Source organism: Myodes glareolus, chromosome 7 (genome assembly GCF_982192425.1).
Source record: "Myodes glareolus chromosome 7, mMyoGla1.1, whole genome shotgun sequence".
In the NCBI taxonomy this organism is placed as follows: domain Eukaryota; kingdom Metazoa; phylum Chordata; class Mammalia; order Rodentia; family Cricetidae; genus Myodes; species Myodes glareolus.
This window is the reverse complement of record NC_142032.1, coordinates 92,144,971-92,165,802: the sequence shown is the minus strand read 5'-3', so window position 1 is coordinate 92,165,802 and position 20,832 is coordinate 92,144,971. Positions and strand designations below refer to the sequence as shown.

General features: G+C 49.7%; 1 protein-coding gene across 10 annotated transcripts in view; it reads left to right on the top strand.

Moving 5' to 3' along the window:
* The window catches only part of Mical2 (microtubule associated monooxygenase, calponin and LIM domain containing 2), a 198,904-nt gene that overhangs the window by 131,804 nt on the left and 46,268 nt on the right, over positions 1-20,832 (top strand). For 5 of the 10 annotated variants that reach the window (XM_085692915.2, XM_085692914.2, XM_085692911.2 and 2 more), the window contains 4 exons: positions 1,359-1,447; positions 3,024-3,126; positions 16,699-16,897; positions 20,040-20,221. In XM_085692915.2, the coding sequence (XP_085549041.2) occupies positions 1,359-1,447; positions 3,024-3,126; positions 16,699-16,897; positions 20,040-20,221 (573 nt within the window). Of the gene's footprint in view, positions 1-1,358; positions 1,448-3,023; positions 6,883-16,698; positions 16,898-20,039; positions 20,222-20,832 lie in introns of those variants that run through there. The other 5 variants (XM_085692913.2, XM_085692916.2, XM_048460422.3 and 2 more) reach the window with 3 other exon arrangements.

The window sequence follows — 20,832 nt, the reverse complement described above, 5'->3', positions numbered from 1 at the left end:
AGCCTGGTCTACATAGTGAGTTTCAGGCCAGCCTGAGATATACAGTGAGGTTCTGTCTCAAAATTAAATAGAAAAGAAAGAAAGAGAGAAGCAGTGTGTGCTGGGGCATGCTCATAACCCCAGCACTGGAGAGGCAACACAGGGGGATCCTCAGGGCTCTCTGGCTGGCCAGCCTAGGCTGGTTGGTACATTCCAGATCAGTGAGAGGCCCCTTCTCAAAACAAAAGCAGAAAGCCAAGGTGGCGGTGCCTGAAGAGCTAACTGACTTTGCGCTCTAACCCCCCCAACACACACATACACATACCTGTATAAACACACACACAATATGAATTCTAAAACTGGCCTCAAAATTTGCACCTCTTTGGGTAAGTGGCCTGCCAGAGCTCATCAGCAAGGAATTACATTCACTATACAAAGAGATCCCTTTCAATCCGTCAGCCTTTGATATTATACTGACATACAGAATGTGGGGCAGTGTGACATAGAGCTTATGACTGTGCCGTAAAGCTCTCCTACCCAGAGTGGGTCCGGGCAGTAGCACTTGCCGCGCATAAGCCTAGAGCTGCTATTTAGATTCTTGCTCAGCTTCATCATCTGCAAGTGAGGATAATGGTAGGACCTGCATGGATGCTGCCCACCAATGATGCCAGCACTCTAGAGGCAGAGACAATAAGATTCGGAGCTCCAGACCAGCCTGGGCTGCGTACAGAGACTCAGTCTCAGGTGAACAAAATGAGGAAGTAATAGTTCTTAGCTCATGAGGATGTGGGAGTTGATGAGTTACGTCATATGAAGTATGTATTGGCCCATTATCATCATCACTATTATCAGCACCAGTATGTATTGGGTTTCCCCCATTATCATCATCACTCTTATCAGCACCATTTTTGTTACTGTGGTCACGGAAGTAGGCGGCAGTGCTATCCTGGAAGGTAGCCAGTGGTCCTAGCGGTCGCTGTTTTACCCAGCACGTACCCTGCCTGAGTCTTTTCTCTCATCACTGGTCAGCTGTACTGAGCCTCAAGATCCCAGAAAGGACTGGGGAGCTGATGCTCGGAGATACCTATTTTTCTCCCTGCCTTGTGAAGAAATCTAACTTCTGTTTGGGTGGGGAGTCGCCTATGGGTTTTAGCTCTTCTCAGGGAATCCCCCATTGCTAGCACCTTCTCCGAGGGAGGCAGCAGAGTGTAGCTACCTGATTTTGGTGCCACGTTAGTGGTGAGCGTACAAGCTCCTGCTCGTGTCTGAGCTGGGCTTATTTCCATGGCTGTTGTGTTCTGACTGGCCAGGGATGAGCAATTATTCCCGTGATTCTGTCTACAGAGAAAAACTGCATGTACTTGTATCTCTTCTCACAGGCAAATTTTACTGCAAGCCCCATTTCATTCATTGTAAAACCAACAGCAAACAACGGAAGAGACGGGCAGAGTTGAAGCAGCAAAGAGAGGTACGTCGGTCTCAGCAGTGCTGGGAGAGCAGGGGCGATCCCTCCCTCTTGAGGAGGTCTCTAAAGGCAATCTCAAAGTTAGACAGACTTCTCTAGCCCTGAAGGGAGAGAGACTGCACCTAAACATTTATGAATCCCCTTCTAGAATGTTCGTTTGCCTTAGTCTGTTCGGCAGCCTCTGGGATTGGCTCTGTTTCAGATGTCAGCTCCCTGATAGGTAGCTAGCTTCCTCTGAGAAGTTAAAAAATGCTTGCACATGTGTGGAGACTGAGCTGTGTGCTGAACTGTGCAAAAGCCATGTGGTCCCACTGTGCCCAGGAGGAAGGCCAGGTTTCCAGCTCCCTTCCTAGGTATGGTTTGTGGTAGTGCCCCTCTCTGGCAGCTCTTGGGATGACTCACCATGACTGGAGCTTTCCTAGTGATGCCTGTAGTCACAGGCTTGCTGCAGGGAAATGCGAGAGTAGATAGAAGATGCTAGCATCACTGAACACTTGCTGGGGCAAGTTGTTACTTGCTCCAGTTGACACTGTGGCAGTTGTTCAATGAGACTGACATTTGGAAAAGCTGCATCGTGCTCCATCACCTGTCTGAGTAGACCCCGCCGCTATAGCTTGTTCAGCGGCTTCTTTGCTGGCAGCATACCAAGAGCAGTTTTCTGTATTGTTGGAAAACCTTTTTAAAAATTTTTCTCATTTTGTTCTCTGTGTATGGATTTTTTTTTTTACATATATGTCTGTGTACCACATTCGTGCCCTGTGCCCATGGAGGCCAGAAGAGGGTGTCAGATCCCCCAGGGACTAGAGTTACAGATGGTTGTGAGCCATCATGTGGGTGTTGGGAATCAGACCCATGTCTTCTGGAAGAGCAGCCAGTGCTTCTCACCGTGGAGTATCCCTCCAGCTCCTCTATAATCTCAGCACTTGGGTGACTGAAGCAGGAAGGCTGGAATTTGAGTTCAGTCCAAGTCTACATTTGAAGTTCAAGGCCTGTCTGAGCAACTTAGTCACACTTTAACTCAACAGAAGTGGGGAGAGAGGGGAGAAGGTGAGGAAGGGAGCGTGGGAGGCTGACAATTCAGGAGTAAAACTTTTTTTGGTTTTGGTTTTGGATTGAGATAGGGTGACCTCAACGTCACAGAAATCCCCCTGCCTCTGCCTCCTGAATGCTGTGATTAAAGGTGTGCACCACCACACCTCGCTCAGGAGTATAATTTCTAAAGCTATTAAAAGATTATATTTTATGCATGGTCAATAATCTGCTTCAGTAGTTCCAGCCTGTTGGGCCTTTACACTATTTAGCAATTTTATCTTGTAAAGATTTTTACAATGAATATATTTGTATACAAATCTTAATCCCTATTTCTAATTATTCACGTGCTATATAACATTACAAGTAGGTATGCAGGGTCAAAGGACATGCCTATTTGGAAATTTGCCCCCTTTAAAACAAGTTGCGGCCACATTCAATACCAATGTGGGAGCCACCCCAGTTAGAGTTTCCCCGGCTCAGCCTGCTGTGATGGAGGCAGCCTCTGAGACTCTCAGACTAAGTGTTCTTGCTTTGCTGTCTTTCTCAGGAGGAAGGGACGTGGCAGGAGCAGGAAGCCCCTCGAAGGGACATGCCCACGGAAAGCTCTTGCGCAGTGGCGGCCATCAGCGCACCAGAAGGCAGCCCTCCAGGTATCTCCACCTCCTTCTTTAGGAAGGCCCTGAGCTGGCCTTTCAGGCTGACAAGAGGCCTTCTCGACCTGCCCCGGAGCCTGCTTAGGTGGATGCAGGGACTCCTGGATGCTGCTGGCCACCATGTCAGGGACAATTCTCACAACTACTGCTTCACGTTTGAGCTCCTGAGCCTGGGGCTGCTGCTCCTCTGGGCCTTCTCCGAGGTCCTGGCCGCCATGTACAGGGAGTCTGAGGAATCCCTGGCGAGTATCCGCAGCTGGTTGCTCAGGTTCGTCCCAGTGAAGCTGCAGTGAGGTGCATACTGCCCCACAGTGCCCTAACATTTCCAAGTGGAGACTGCAATATTTGCAGTTTGCTCTGGCTCTGGCCAGCGTCCGTAACCAATTAGCTCCAAGCCAAAGAGTCCCACATCGGCCACCTCCACCTGGCTTTGACAAGGTTGAGCATCTATTCATGGTGCTAGGACCAGGGACAACATGAAGGATTTTTTTTTTTATTTAGAAAACAGCTTTGTATTGTTTTGTCTTTTCATACCAAAGCGAGCCATTTTTCCAGGTTTACATTTCAATTTTTAACTTTTCATAAGCCAAAAAGAAAGCACTATTTTTCTACAAGTATCAATACTTCTGCTTAACTTTTATCACCAGTTTTACAAGGCTCTCGAACTTGGCACTGAGTTGAGATTTGTTGCTGCCAGCAACGTTAATGAGCTGAGACCTGAGAGCCACAGAAGAGGGCCATCCTCAGACCAATGCATACAGTTGCCCCCTGTTCACAGTGGATGCTACGCTAGTTTGTTCTCAAAAATGCATATATGTAAATTCAGTAAGGTTGAGAGAAATAAGTAGGAGGCGTAGGGCAAACCAAAATTAACCAAAGCACACAGCAATGGGTCAATACTGTCTGTCCTCAGGGTCCGGGAGAGGTATTTTACTCCTATCTTTTGAAGTCAAACAGCAGCTTAAAAGCTTTCCCTTATGCCCACCAAGTCACAGCCAATAGCATAGAACCACAGGGCGACTGCGCTGCAAACTTACATGTTCCTCCCCACTAATGGGTACTGCAGCGAAGCCCACTGGCACTTGGCCCCGAATAGCACGCTCAGGCTGATGTAATGCTGAGGACAAATTTTTTACAAATGGTGTCATTTTCACCTCTATCGAGTCCTCGGCCCAGGCTTCAGGCCGAGCCAAAGCCACTCAGGTCCATTATAGTCAGGCTGTCTCCCCCTGGTGTCCTTTGAACTGAGGGTACTTGCTGGCCCTCATCAGCGAGCCTTGCTGGTGGTATCCTGACTGCTCAGGCACATTGCATGGCTGCCTTGAGTATTTCACCCACGCAGTCAGAGCTCCTTCTCCTAGTGCCCCAGAAAAGAGTGTCTGGCCTTTGAACCCATACATGTTTTCTACACTGAGTGTCTGGAAAAGCCTAAAGCTGTCCCCACCCAACTCTGTGATGCTCAGCTTCTGTAGCAGATTGAGCAACTGGAGGGTCGATAAGGGCCTCCTAGGTTCTCAGGGTCTCTACATTCACGGGGTGCACTGTGGACTAGAAACTCAGGGTGTCTACCGTCACTGGGGACAGCTGTGGAGAGCTGTGACCACTAGCACCCCCTCCAGGATTAAGAAGGACTTGTTAAAGACAAAGCATCTTGAAAGCTTTGACCTAAGTTTCTGTAAGGTGGAGAAAGAGGGGTGCATTTCTGGAGACTCTGTCCTGAAGTCCTGGGAAAGACAGGGCATGACTGTGATCAAGTCTGTGGGAACCAGCACCTCTGACCTTGTTGGAACTATTGCCAGTGTGATGACGTACATTGTATTTGCCCTGCTTCTAGCTGGGGTTTTAACAGTCAAGCATGATGGGAGAAACCCTTGGGTCCTATTATGTTTCATTATGCCACATGAACCCTTGAGGTCATGTTATAGTAATTTTCTCCAGCTCAGGGTGGGCTGAGATGCTCCGTGGAATGCTCTGGGAAGCCAGAGTGAACTCTCTAAAAAAATGTCATTTATAGCCATAAGGAGGCTGGTTTGAATTACTCTGGTAGACAGGGTGTGTCTGTCAACCAGACGTCTGCATGTGTTGAGACCTTGAACCTTCCTGGTGGGCAGCAGCAGGGGCGGGTCCTGGGAGACAGAGACTCCAGAAATTCTGAATTTGTCTCAAGGTTGAGTTTGAAACCCCAGAGTACAATGGAGACAGAGGGCCTGGGAGGCGGGGGCAGAGGTCCTGGGAACATTTGGGGACAGGCGTGGGGATCTATGAATATGCAGACACTGTGTGTCCACTCTTGGAAATGGATGGCTGGCCGCCACCAGGAAGGTGTGTCTCACCTCATCTGGGGAGTGGAGGGGGGACAGTGGTCGCCCTGTCTCCACCTCTTGTGATCTGGGATTGTCTTACTCCCTCACTAAGCCCTCCTTTCTGTCTTTCTCTCTCCAACCTCACACTGTGGCCACCAGTGCGTTTCAGCCTTCCAGTCCTTCACCCACTTCTTGGCTGACACTCCTGCTCTAAGGTGACTCATTTTCTTGGCAATTTTCCGAGAGAGGTACTAACCCCTGCCCTGCTTTCCTCGCCCGTCCTCTGCGCCCTCTGCGTCGGTGGTACTGGTAGCACTAACTGTGTCTTGCATACTAACGGACTCCCTATGGCATGAGTGGTTAACAGCATGGGGTGGGGGTCAGCTTGGAAGCCGTGTTCTGCCTCCCCTTCTTCGGAGCCCAGCCAGCAGCCTGGGTCCACGACAAGTGCATGCCCCCCCGCACTCCCCCCAACCCCGCCACCTCCCTGGACTGGCCTCTATGCACGCTTTCTCAGTTGCACCTTCAAAGCCTCTTGTCTTCTTGGGAGGTTCGCCATGACTGTGAGACAATACCGTGTAAGGAAGGCTCTGTGGCTTATAAAACATTTCTGCTTAGTGACCTTCTAAAAAGAACAGGTGTAGGGATATCTTCTTCTGTCACTTCTAATACAAAGATTCCCAAAGCCTTCGATTGGAACCATAAGTAATTCAGTGTGGCGAGATTTTAAAAGTATACTGGCTCCCAGACTCTGTGTGGCCAGCTTGCCCCATGCTCTGTGCTATGCATATAAAGATATTAGCAGCCCCTTGCTCTGTTTCGGCAGTTAGTCCTAGGGCCTTGTATGCCTTTCATCTGCCTCTGGGCTCCTAAGTCCCACATAATCAGAGCAGTCATGGTCACAGGAGAAGGGCTGGCTTTCAGGAACAACTCAGGCCAGTCACTGTCAATGCACCTGTCGACCTATCCAAAGCACATGGTCCCTCTGCTCGTTTACCTGGAGCAGCGGGATGGTCTTGTGCTACTACAGAAGGCTACTCTACATGGAGAGCAGAGAGCGGGTGTGAGTCCAGCCCCACATCCTCAGGCCTGAGTCAGAGTGCATCCCGCCAGTAGCTAGAGCTACCCTGCCCTTCAGCTTCTGTCGGCCCTGCATGCTGCACTTGCTTGCTGCATTGGCGCAGTGCCCAGCCAGTACAAAGCCCTCTCCTCTCCTCTCTTCTTCTCTTCCAGCATTCCCCTCTCTAAAATGTCAACCAAAGAGAGCCCCTCCTTGCTCTCGGCCTCCCTAGCTAGCCTCCTCCCCATCTCATGGCAAGGCATGTCTGTGACCCTAGAGAATTCATTTACAGTGCCATGTGGAACCCTGTATTTTACACAGCAGAACGATGTTTAGGTTTATTTATGATACTTTATGCTGTAAATGAAAATAAATATGGTTCTTTATAAAGCTCATCGTTTCCTCTCTTCTTTGCCATGGAAGCTTCTGAACCTCCAACACAGGCACCGGTTTAGGGGAACCGTCTCTCCTAAACTGCTGGCGGGGCTTGCACTTGTGGTGACCCGGGACTCTGTGGGGCTGTGCCAGGGCAATCTGAAATATTACCCAAGGTAATATTTGGAAAAATGTCATAATACTCTGGTGCCAGGCTTTGGGGTCTCTTCCTTAAAACGTGTGGTACTTTGCTGTTCTAGATGCTGGGCAGAGGAGGCAGGGCCAGGGTGACCTCAACTCTTAGGATCAGGCTGTGTTGGCAGCTGTCTGAACTGAACCAATTTCCCTGGCACCTGGGTCATGGCTGTATAGGAGGGCTTTACCAAAAGCCCCACCTATTTTGGTTCTTACAGAGGAAAAAAAATAGTTTTTCATGGTTTGCACTGATCTACCCAAGTGATGGGCGAAAGGTAAGGAGGAAAGAGTGGGCATCGGTCTCTGGAAGGCAGTGAACCAGCAGATATGCACTTGGGTTGCCCCGCATTGTGAGGTTCTGCCCACCTGGCCACTCTGAGCACACTGCCCAGCAGGCTCTGCCCAGCTTCACTCTGTAGAGGGAGACTTGGAGTCTCCCTTGGCTATCCTGGACAGTGCCAGATCTCCCCAGGGAGGAACATCTACCATTGCCAGACTGGATGTGGTTGGGCTTCTGACACTGGCATAAAAGTCCTCTGGGACTATGAGGGCCCTGACATCTCCCAGAGAGCAGCTCTGGGCTTGCACTCTCCGACTCAGTTGCTGGTGCTTGTGTCTGCCTTCAGAGCCACCTCGGGGTGTAACTCGGGGCCTCTGTCTCTTCTTCTGATCAAGGGAGGCTATTAGGGACTAGAGATCATGTGGAAGGATGGGAAAATAATGTATTCCTTTATGTAACAGTTATTATTGCCTAGAATAATGATTCTAGGTCCAAGAGACATAGCAGCAGGCTCCAAAAAGTCCTGACACTTAAGAAGTGTGTGCCTTAGATTGTTGTTCAGATTCTGATCGTCCTGTATATTCTCCTGTTCCTTCATCTCTTTACCTCACTTCACTAAGCACCTACTATGTGCTAAGGTTAATCTTGCCAGTCTCACTAGGTCTTGCAGGCTCTTGTTCAGTCTCTGGTAGAGTCCTCTAGTATATAAGCTTAATCAACTGTTTGGGTTGGCTTTCTCATACCTGCTTGGAGAGTGTCTTGATTTGATTTGGTTTGCCCATTATTATAACCCTACATAATTAGATTTGGTAGAATATTCTCTAATCCCAAAACACTTAAGACTTAACATTTTGTGGTGGGGAGAGCAAATCTAAAAAGATCCAAAGACTTTGTCTAGGTAAGCAAGCACTCTACCATTGAGCTACCACCCCAAGACTTAACATTATTAAAGCAGTCTAATAGAATTCGATATTAAGTAGAGGAGCTGGAGAGATGGCTCAGTGATTAAGAGCACTGGCTGTTCTTCCAAAGGTCCTGAGTTCAATTCCCAACTACCATATGGTAACTCATAACCATAATAATGGCCTTTGATACCCTATTCTGGCCTGAAGGCATTACATGCAGAGGCATTTTATGCACTCAAATGCATAAAAAAATAAACCTTAAAAACCATGTTAAGTAGAAGTTCCAAACACCAGTCAGGCAAGGTGGCTATTAGGTCTGCAATGCCTGCACTAGGGAAGGGAGACAGGAGGCTCAGTAGTTCGAGATCACCCTCAGCTACATAGCATGTTTGAGGAAAACCCTTGGCTACATAAGACCCTGTCTCAAGAAAATACACCCCCCAAAAGAAGTTCCTAATGGGGAAAATTTGTGTTGTATATGTATTAAAACAATTAAATATTTGTTAGATCATGAAGAGATGAGTCTAAGTTTTAGAACTGCTAACAAAAGCAAATTCATTTGAAGAAAACATGAAACAAATTTGACCATTTACATTTTAAATATGTTTAAATTATGTGTATTTGTCAGAGCATGGGTTTGTACACTTATGTACGGTGCCCTTGGGTGTCAGAGAGGGTATTGGGTCCCCTGGAGTTGGAACTAAAGGTGGTTGTGAGATGTCATATGTGTGTACTAGGAGCCAGACTCAGGTCCTCTGGAAGAGAAATGGTGCTGTTAACCACTGAGCCATCTCTCCAGCCCCAGCTATCTACATTTTAAAACAAGCATGAAAGCCAGGTATGGTGGCGCACGCCTTTATTCCCAGCACTCAGGCGGAAGAGGCAGGCAGATGTCTACGAGTCTAGGCCAGTCTAGTTGGGTCTACATAGTGAGTTCCAGGACATCCGGGGATGTGGTAGAGACCCTGTTTCAAAAACACCAAAAATAAATAAATAAACAGTTCATGTCATTGTAAAAATTGAAACATAACTATGCAGTCAGATCGGAGAAAAAAATCTGAATTAAATATAATAACACGGAAGTTCATTGCCGTGCTATTCAGAGAGTTCACTTAGGGCAGGTGCTCCCGGGCCCCTCTCACAGTGACACTGGCGAAGTTAGTCTTTGCTGAGCAATGACCCAAGGATAAGTGAGTAAAGGCTGAGAACAAATAGTTCCCACTAACACAGGTTCAAGAAGTGAATACTGAAAAAGAAAAAGGAAGCAATTGGGGAAACATCCCTTCTTGGCTTTGAAAGGAGTGTAATGAATCGTGTTATCCCGCCTCCTTGGCAAAGGAGACCGGGAAGTAATAATGGTAGGACTTAGGTGTGTTTAGGACCAACAACAGGGACAGTCTCTTTCCTGAAAGGCAATATAGCAATGGAGATTAAGTCTCAAAAAAAGGCCCTGACCTTTGGCCCAATAGGATAAAAAATCTCCAAGTACCTCGAGTAGTAAGAGTAAGTGTAGCCTCCAGAGTAGGTGGGCTGTCCTTCATTCATGTGGGCTGTTCCTTTTATGATTTAACACCCTACCACCACCCTAAAAATATCTTTTAAGTCAAAGTCTGCCTCCTTCACTGCCCTGGGTCTCTGCTTTCTGCCCAGTACTGTCTCTGGGCCCAGCTCTCCAAGTCCAGCCCCTCATTAGTCTTGTGCCCTTGTAGCACCATGGAGTCCGTGCAGATGTAGAAGATCCTAAGATAGGTCATTGGTGCTAGGCGGGCAAGTTACAGTGGTATCCTCCATTGTGAGGAAGCAGAGAACACTGGGGCCCAAGTAGGTGTTCGGGCCCTATGTGGTAAGGGCCTGGACTTGACTGAAATCCCGGCTTTGACCCCTGAAACTTCATTTTCACTGTGTCCAGGGGTGAGCCCCTCCTGTGTACTGGGAGCTAACGGAGCCTCTGGCTTTGAGTTTTGGGAAGGTAACACCAACAAGCCAGCCTAGGCCAGTACCTGGGCCTCTGTTCTCAGGGTATCCTGCTGAGCTCTGGCTGGCAACTCTCTGAAGGGATTGCTCCCAGAAAGGCTTCCTTCTGACATTAGATAAACTGAGGCTCTGACTCCCCTACAGGGTAGGTGGACACTGGACAGAGGCCCCAGGGCATGCGGGAAGGCACCACCTTTCCTCTGTCATGCTCTGGTCCCCAGCCTCTTGAAGGCAGCCAGCTGCTTCCCCTCAGACTCAGATCTCAGCTCCAGAGTCCCACTCCTGCCTTCTGTCCAAAGGCTTTGTGTGGGGAGCACCAGAGCCTTGGCTAAGAGGCTAAGCCCTGACCTTGTTACTGCTGCTCCCCCACCCCACCCCACATCTACCTGGACATCCATTAGGCAACTCCAGCTTACACTCATCTCCAGCACTAATTTTCACAAAACGGTCTCCACTGTTAACTCTCCCCCTTAGAGCAAAGAGCAGTTCCTCCTTGTTCATCTCAAAAGCCTTGGAGCCGTGCTTGGAGTCTGCTTTATCCTGGACCCATATGTTGCCCATCTAGAACCCACCCTGAGGGCTGGAAGGGTATATTTAGGCTGGGAACTTCTCCCTGGTGCCCAGCCACAGTTCATGACGGAGCCCTAAAGGAGCAGAACTCAGATATTGCGCATCCTGCCTTTCCTACACAATGCCTCCACTTTGTTCTCTCCTTGCCGTCTGAGGGCTGTCATCCTTGTGTTCATCTTGTGACAAAGCAGATTTGAGTGTCCCCTCCCCCAGCCCCAAAGGGGTGCACTTGAACTGACAGCCCCTTGCTATGGTAACTTTGACACTGAGGTTCTGTTTAGTAACGTGTCCCAAGTCCACTAGGCTACATACATCCTCTCTCCTACCCTCACTGTCTCTAATACAGGAATCTGAGTGACACTTGGAGACAGGAGGCGGAGTAGGGAATGTTCCACTCTTACACTCTGGCCTTTGGGAGGGCTAGAGGTACTGATTGCTGTCTTTGATCCACTGAGCCGTGTGTGGCTATAGCAAGGGGCCCACCTGGATAGAGCAACCAACCTCTCAACTGTGTGGGAGCCCAGAAGGGCTGTCAGGTCTGTCTCATCAACCTATACCAGGCCTAGCAGGTGTAGACGCCTCTGGACCTATGGCAAAGCCAACCACACCCTCTGTCCCAAGCATGCTAGGAGGAGACTTGTTACCTAGCACTAGCCCGAGAAGGAGGGTAATAACACAGGCTCCAAAGCTGCCTCCCTTCCTAGATTGCTGCAGGAGGTGGCAAACTACCCTCCAGAAATTTCAGGTCCTCCCCTTCCCATCTTGTTGCCAGAGTTACTAGGTACAGAACCTGGACCCTCGGAGTACCAACGAAGCAGGCTCAGCCAGTTGTCCTCAATAGGCCAGTTAAACAGACTAATAACAGAAATGTAGCTATATTAGGAAGAAAAACAGACATGTAGTGAACCACACCATGACCCACGTCACCCCCTCCACCCTCCTCACTTCTCTACCCCCACCACCTTCATCCCCACCCTGCTCTATGCTCTGGGAGCTGGTATCTGTTCTCAGGATCCATGTGGGGATGGCATTTCGCTAGTATCTGGCTCAAGATTTAGGGTCAGGATGAAGGGTCAGGAATGGGAATGGGTAAACTCCACTGAGGCCCACAGGATCAGGCTGGGCCTGGTTCCCTTCCTTTCTAGGCAGAGGTGTGGCTTCCATCTGTGATGGCATAGCTTCTTCTCATGTGCATTTAGCTGAAAGTGTCTATCTCTTTGCTTAGGCTTTAGCTGAGGCCAGGCAGAGCCCTCTAAGTAACGCTCTCTACCCTGGTTTCATTCAGCAGAGGTAGAGCTAGCTGTGTGTTCACACCCTACACACACACACACACACACAGAGAGAGAGAGAGAGAGAGAGAGAGAGAGAGAGAGAGAGAGAGAGAACATATGTGCACGCACACTGTGTCCGACTCCTGGGTAAATATAGCAAAGCAGGCTGACCAGTCTTCAGATCAGAGTGGAGGGCAGACCCAGACACCCCAAGACTACCTATCCATGGATTCATCTCTGAACATTCCATGATACTCTACTTCCATTAGACTGTGGATTTGGGCACACGTCCTGCTAAGGACCTTGACACTGCCAGGGACAAATCTTTCTCCCAAAGCAATTTTAACACCCCTGGTAATGTGTGGAAAGGGGTGCTGCGCAAGCTCTCTGTTATCCGCCGGATGCCTCGTCGCCCCATCACTGATCACAGTCCACCTTTCAGGAGGCTGGGAAGGCCACTCTGTGCACAGCATCATAGGCATCTGCCTGTCTGTGCTGCTTGTGTGCTCGGCTTCCCTGCTCTGCTCTGTGCGACAGAGGAGCAACCCTGCAAACTATTCTCCAGGGGGCCTTGAACTAGCTTCCTGTTAGGTTTGAGACCAGGATGCACTGGTGGAAGGATGGGATGGGATCGAGAGGAGCCAGGGTATTACTCCTGAGACCCCCCCCCCCACCTTTAATATCACAGTAGAGACCTTGGTTTCTGGGATCTGGTAAGGCTAGCCTTTCGCTTTAGCCAGCACCACCACGTCCCCTTGCCTGCCGTGACCTCCCTCTGCTGAGCCTTGGCTGGGGTTCTGTATTCTCAGTTGTGTCCTGATGTTCCCTCCACACATTTCATTCTCAGCTTTTGCCCACGGGGGCAGGGGTGGAAAGATGAATTTCTTCAAGCCCCAAACCAGAAGAGACTCTAGTAGTTAGGACCCTGAACAGATTTCTCGATCTCCATGGTGTATGTGGTCTCTTCTGCTTCCTATTCGTGAATCTAAGGGTGGCTGTGTGATTCTACAGGCTGGGTGTGTAAGGATGGGCTCCAAGTCTGTCCCTCCATGTAACCTCAACCAAGAGTCCAGGCTCAAAGGGCAGCAACCATCAGAAACAAACTTTTTCAACAAGAACATGGGTGACAATTCAACCAAGAAAGGTCACTCAAAGCCCTGGCTCACACGGGTCACAAATATCCACTGGTCTTTGACAGAAGGGTGTTGCATTGCTGGGGCTCTGTGTGTGTGCTCTGCTGCTCTTGGAAGGACCACAGCGTCAAGGACAAGGTGTGACTCTGTTCAATCAAATAAATTGTTCTGTCATGTTCACAGACATACAGAAGGACAACACGTGATCATCTGTGGGTATCTTAACCTGTGTTTCCATTAGCTCAGAAAGAAAATAGGGTCACAAAATGCTTTGCTTGAAGGATTATATGAGTGATACAGACTTAGTACAAGTCAGCGCTTAAACTGTCCCTGGCCCAATGAACGTAAGCTGCTCTTATAGCCATTACTACAAATGCCAGCAAAACCAACACCACCACTGTCCTCACCATACCTAACACCATCACCACAACCATCACCACAACCACCACCCAAACCAAAACTACCATTACCACCTCAACTACCATCATTACCACCAAACCCACGGTCATTTTATCACCACCATCACCACAACCACCACTACTATCATCATTAGCAAAGCGGCCAGTAATGGTCCCCAGATATCTCCCTTCCCAGTTGTGCTGGCATTAAAGCATAGGCGCGTGTGCATGCAAGCAAGTTTGCACGTACATCGGGGGTTAGACTGATAGCCCACTGGTTGGGTCTACATGTGTTCACGTTTTATTGGACCCTATCGTATTTTAAAACTTTCAGGAATTTCACAGAAAGCTCGGGCTTCTTGAATTGTCTTTGCAGGTGGGAAGTGAAGCTAAGCAGATACCTCTTCCAGGGAGTGCAGAGTGAGAAGAGGAGGCTTGGGTGGACACGTGAAGAATATAACATTTACAGGCAGAGATGGAGAGAGAGGGAAAGAAAGTCTCTCAGAGTAAAGAAGGGTTGGGCTCAAGGGCCAGAGGAGAACCTCAGAGGGGGGAAATATCCTGTGAACTGGATTCAGCAGCAAGCAGGCTCTGGGGAATTTTCTAGAAGTAAGAGGGTAAAGGTCTCATCAGAATTGTAGGGGATTAGTAAAGGAACAGAGGAAGCTTGCCCAGCTCTTCCAAGATTGGTCCGAAAAGAGAGGGTAGTGAATGGCCTGGAGGTGGAGCCTTCTATAGTTTAATCACAGATGGAACCAATCCAGTTGAAGTCCAGAACACAAGAAAGAGAGAAGACAGTGAACCATATGGGGGGTGAGAAGTGAGAGGGAACCAAGTCCAGCTGAGGTCTAATTCTAGAAGGAACACAGGCAGCTGCTTCCCTGTGACAGGAGATGGCTCGCCACCTAGCTAGTGGCCAGGCTGGAGCCGGGCTCAGGCATTCATCACACTCAACAGGCATCCCAGGAACACCTGCTTTACACGGCAGAGTCTAACAACAAAGCACTGCCCACATCCTAGTCCTGGAAAGAGATGACAAACCAAAGAGGGAATTACACTCTTATTGGAAGGCAAGACTCACTGTGAGGAATAATGAAGGGAAAGTGTGTGCTCTCTTCAGCAGGACACTTCAACCCTGAGAAGATGACATTTGACAAACGCTTGCGGTCAGCAATGGGAGCATCCAGGGACAGCACTGAATGCTAGATTGGAGGGCAACATGAGGGGCCTGAGATGGTGCCTGCTTAAGCCCTGAGGGGACAGCACAGTGGTGACACAGCAGGAGCGGAACAAGTCAAGGGACAGTGTGAAGAGATAAAGTCGGGGCTGGAGAGATCGCTCAGAGGTTAAGAGCACTGGCTGCTCTTCTGGAGGTCCTGAGTTCAATTCCCAGCAACCACATGGTGGCTCACAACCATCTGTAATGAGATCTGGTGCCCTCTTCTGGCCTGCAGGCATACATGGAGGCTGAACACTGTGTACATAATAAATAAATCTTAAGAGAGAGAGAGAGAGAGAGAGAGAGAGAGAGAGAAAGTCACAGAGGCCACAGAGCTGAATTAGATGGGACTCTTCGTCTTTACCTCGATGAAATGAGGGCCCTCACAGTTAATTGTGGTTGCTGTTGAAATCCAGGGGTGGGGTTTGGAAGGAAAGAATTGGGAGCCCAGGGAGACTTGTGGGGTTTGTTTGTTTGTTTGTTTGTTTGTTTATCATCTGAACAAGAGGTGATGGGGCCAGGTCTAGGGCTGTGGCAGGGAAGAGACTCCATTCCTGGCACATTTGAGGGAAGAGCCATCCTCACTTGTAGAAGGCTTTGTGAAGGATGAGGGTGGCACCTAGTGTGTCATTATGATGCCAGTGCTAGCTTCAGGAGGTTCTAGTTGCCACACTGAACTGGGCATGGTGGTGGGTGGAGCAGGTGTTGGGGAGAGTGAAAATGAAGGGCTCACTTTGGACTTGTTGCGTGTAATGTGTCTGCTAAACACCTACGTGGAAATGTCAAGTAAGAACAGGAGACGCTAAACACAGGGGAAGCGTCCAGGCTGTGGATGCAGGATCTGGGACTCCTCACTGTCCAGGGTCACTGGGAATCATGGAAGCAGGTGAGACTAGAAGCTGAGTACAAATAAGACTGTGCAGAAGAAGAAGAAGAAGCTGGGAAGAGCAGGCTAGAGCCGAGAGCAGCCTTTGTGGGAGAGCATGACAGGCTAGGTCACGAGGTCAATAGGATGAGAACTGAGGGGCTGTGGAGATGACTTGGGTTAAAGCGTTTGCCGTGCAATCATGAGCACATGAGTTCAGATCCCCAGAGAGCACAGAAATGCCAGGAGGGAGCGGCGGCCCCTCTGTAATTACAGCCTCAGAAGATGGGGGTAGAGGACTTCCAGAGCAAACTGGTTAGCAAAACTCGCCATATCTCTGAGTCTGGGTTTGACTGAATGAACAAGGTGGGAGAGCAATCAAGGATGATTCTAGATAGCAACCTTAGGCCTCCATCTGCACATGTACACACATACACATGCACCCACACATGTGCTTCCATACACATGTAAAGCTATGCACACATACATGTGTATACACCACACACACAAAAAAAAATACAGAAACATTCTTTGATGGGATTTGCTTTATATTTTGAGACAGGGTCTCATTGTGTAGCTATGAGCTCATTAGGTAGACCAGGCTAACCTTAAACTCACAGAGATCCTCCTGACTCTGCCTCCCAAGTGCTGGGGCTAAAGAGGTGTACCACCCATGCCTGGTGAAAACAATTTTTAAAGATGAGATCTAAGATGTCACCCCTGAGTTTAACAGTATGCTGACAGGAGGTTTGAACAAAGCAGTCCAGAGGACAGTGAGCCTGTAATGGGCCCTGAGAACATCTCAGGTTAAATGGGGTGGTATGTGTATTCATGCCTTACACACACCAGGAGTGCCCCCAAGCATCCTCTGGATGGGCATCCGCTGGGCTGAGAGGTGGCCCTCAGCCATGATGCAGAGGATGGGAAGGTCTGTCCCTGAACATCTGAGTGGCCCAGAGGCCCCCTTTCCAGCATCCTATCCAGACGCCTGGAACAGCCATTTGTTCCACTGTCTCTATAGGCCCTGTTCTCTCAGCAGATGAGCCCACCTCCCCCAAGAAGCCAAAGAGTGTCCCTGAGCCCACACCCAGAGACACGGACGCTGAAGTCACTTCTTCCCAACCCTCCGAATGGACTTCAGTGAGGATTGGTCCGGGAGAGGATGCAGTCGGGCAAGATGTGCTGGCTGTGCGTGTCCTGGTCACCAGTGAGGACAGCAGGTATGCCCAGATTGTTGGATGGAGGCAGCGACAAGGGGATGGTGTGGTAGGCTGTACCTGAGGTCTGTTTGTCTTTCCACTGGAACTTCCAGCAAAAGGGACTCTCTGGGCCTGTTTCCTAACCTGCAAACGGGGACCGCTATAGTGGCTTGCCTCTGAAGGAGCCATAAGACTCAATGAATTGACACGTGCCAAATATTGCTTGGTGCCTAGTAAATGCTATGAGGCTTCTTAGAGAAGGGACGGCCCTGGCTCTCCTGTTTCCCCCCAGGAGTCCACTGTCACACAGCTGAGGGCTACGATTGAGTGACACTGTCACCGGGAGAGGCTCCTGGGGACCTACATGGGGATGGAGATGCCAGGATGGGCAGAGAGGAGAATACAGTTCTTACGCACACAGCGTCCGATCCACACTGACTGCAATTATGAGAAACACAGCCCCCACAGACACTGAGTGCACTCAGGAAAGCATCCGAATCAACTGCTTATTAATGCCTAGACTCTTAGTCTGTAACTGTGACTCACACACCGGGTGAGGTCTTTGCTATCAGATATCTCCATCACCTAGGTAGACAGCCAGGGAAACAAGGAAATGTTAAACCAGAAAAATACCATGTGTGTGCCAGGCAGAGAAAGAAAGTGGAGTTGTGCTGTAAACAGGGCCGGGATGGTTACCTTTGGATGGCCAGGAAAGGCTCTGGGTACTACAGTGACGGAATGACATAGTGCCCCAGAGCAAGAGGTTACTCTCCTTACCACATGTGAGCCAATAGCTTTGGGGCCTCTATGAGACAGTGCTGGTCAAGCTGGCCTCACCCAGATGGGGTCTGGATCTAGCTGGCTGTCAGCTAGAGTAGTGGGAATGGCGTACAAACAGAATGGAAGGTCCGTGTGACCAGCAGTCAATAGTGGATGAAGGGGGGATTATACTGGGGAGCTGGGGTGTAATTCAGGGGTAGAGCACCCAGCCAGCATGTACCAGGCTTGAGTTCAATCCCCAGCACCAGGGAGGAAGAGAGGAGGGAGGGAGGAAGAAAATTGGGGAGGTACAGAGAGAGGTTGGTTGATTGGATATGAAGGAATTTGTATTTTATTCTGGAATAATTGAAAGAGAGTTAAATTCTAAATGGCCTATCATTAACAGTTTTTAGATAACCACAGACTTTGGCGTAGAGGGCAGAGGAGACAGGATGGGGGAGACTGAAGGCGGGGGGAGACTTGGTTGGAACCTGGGGCCCTCGGGGGACACAGGTCAGAGCCATGGTGATGGGTTTGCTGAAGACTAAGCGTGAGAGGAGGAAAGAACTCAAGGGCTCCTCCCCAATCTTGACTTGAACTACTGAAGGGATAGTAAGAATATTCCAGACGCTTCTGAGGGTGAGGAAGACGGATTGTGGGAAAGCAGAGTGCTCTGTGTTGAACCTGTTAGGTCTGACTGGGCTGTGTCTCTGTGCTGACGCTGAGACCGAAGCTGGGCAAAAGCCATGGTTTCTGTGAAGCCCCCTTCCCTACTACCTGAATCCCTGCAGTTTTTCCCTCCATCTGCCCATCTACACAGCCATGCTGATGGAGGAATGCCACATGTCCATGCTGTGGTGTCGGAACTAGATCCCTAGAGATGAACTTATATGACCCAAAGAACTTAGCAACCACACTCTTATTGGTCTTTGTTGCTGTTTGTGGATTTGGTTGGATTTGGTTTGGGACGGTTTTGTGGAGCTTGGGTGACCTTGAACTCACTATGCAGCTGAGGCTGGTCTTAAGATCTTGATCCCCCCACCCCCCCACACACACCCATCTCTACCTCCAAAGTGCTGGAGTTACAGGTGTATACCACATCCAGTTTGGGAGGAGCTGGGGACTGAACCCAGGGCTCTGTATATGCTGGACACACTCTCATCCCTACAGTCACAGCCTGGGGCGTGGGGGAGTGAGAACAGCCTTCACTGAAGTGGCTCAGGAGGCCTGGGAGGGGACCTTCCCCCGTTCTGTCCAAGGCTGTAGCAGTGTCTGGGACTGTCAGGACAGGGCCACAGCCTGGAAGCCTCATGAAAACGTCTTCTCACATACTGGAGATTAGAGTATGATATAAGACAAAACTTTTTCTGGAGAGATGCAACAAGTACATCTACTCACCCTAGACTGGGAACCCACAACAGACAAAAGTACAGACAGATACCACCAAAGTCCACCTTGGTGAACCATGTGTTTTCTCGGGGCTACCTACAGGAATATGGGTGAGGGGCTACTTCCAGGAGCAGGAACGACTCAAAGACAACCTGTACCAACAAAGCCCCCCCCCCCAGTATGGGTGACAGCTCACAAAGCTGGGAAGCTAGAGCACAGTGCACAGCCTGCAGGCAGCTCAGCAGGTGGAAGAGTGTCCTTTGCGGTGCCACAGTTGGTCCAAACCTCTTCTGAGTGGCTCAGCTGGTTTCAGCTCCTTTCAGCAGTCTGCTCTGAGTCCTCTTTGTACCAGCTTGTCTGAGTCTCCTTGGCTTTTCAGCTCTCTCTCATCCGAGGGGACTTCGGCTTTTATTGCTTACTCCGGTGGAGCAGGACTTAGTGAATCTACTCAGATTCAGGGACTTCCTGAAGCTATTTTGAGTTGTTTGCTTTCCCGCTTAAGGAACATCCCTGCAGGATGGAATACTTCAGTATCAGAGGACACTGTCACATGACAAGTATGAGGTGAAAGGGTGGCAGAGAATTCTCCTGGGGGCTCAGAGGGAAAGGTCTATCTCAAGCCTCTCCCTGGCCTGTGGTGGCCCCTTTCTATTTGCAATGGCAGCCACCTTCTATGCACATTTATAACCTGGTTTCTTCCTATAAGGGCACCAATCACAGGATTAGGGGCCACCATAATGACCTCATTTTAACTCAGTCATCTCTTTAATGGTCCTCTCCCTAAAGACAGTCACATGCTGAGGGATTGGGAGTCGCCCCTTTAGCACAGGAATCTAAGGAGACACAATCCAGGACACGACAGAGCTAAGTCTGGGCCCAGGCACAGAGGTAGCTGAGTTGAAAACCCTTGCTCCTGATCCCTGAGGACTGTCAGGGGGTGGTGAGGAGAGTATGGAGTGTAGGGGTGCGGTGGGGTTCTAGAGCTATTGGCTCACCCTCTTCTTCCTTCTTCCAGCTCTGATACTGAATCTGACTATGGCGGCATCAGAGCCCCCTGTGCAAAGACCTGCGAAGAGAGGCCCCCGCTTCCAGCATCTCCACCTCCTTCAAAGCCCCCAACCCGGCACTTTTCCCTGCGGGAGCCCCTGACTAAATCAGCCTCTCTGTTACACTACGAGGAGCCACCCGCTCTGCCTGGTGAGTAAAGGATCCACCGGGCTTCATCTGGGAGCACAGAGATGGGGCGGGACCTGGTATATAGAGCAGGACCACGATCAGATCTAGACTCCTCCAGAAGCTTTGGAGTCAACAAGTAGGATGACATCCAATAGTTCTTGGCAATTATTGGATGTCATTGGCTGTCATAGATGAGGAAATCTAGGTCTCCTTTGCCTGACACAGCCTCCTTATGTCTCAGGGGCCCCTCCAGCATCCCATAGTGTTTGAGAGAGGAAGCAGGGAACTGGTTGCTATGCAGCCCTAGGTAACTCAGTCTCCTAGGACCCCCTGAGCGTATGTATCTCTCAGGGTGGCACAGGAGATCTTACTGGCTGGTGTGTGAGGGGTTCGATGGAATGCACCCAAACTTGACCTACATAGTAATGGGTGTACTTTTTCTCCTGGGAACCTTCTTCACACATGACCCCTTCCTATCGCTAGGTTGATTTGTGAGGTGAATACCATGCAGCTCATTCTGTGGAGCAACTCAGTCAGTGAGCAGTGTGGCCGGGGCTGGGAATTCCACTCCCTAAGCTCAAGTCAGCTAAAAACTTGCTTTTAGCCGGGCGGTGGTGGCACAAGCCTTTAAT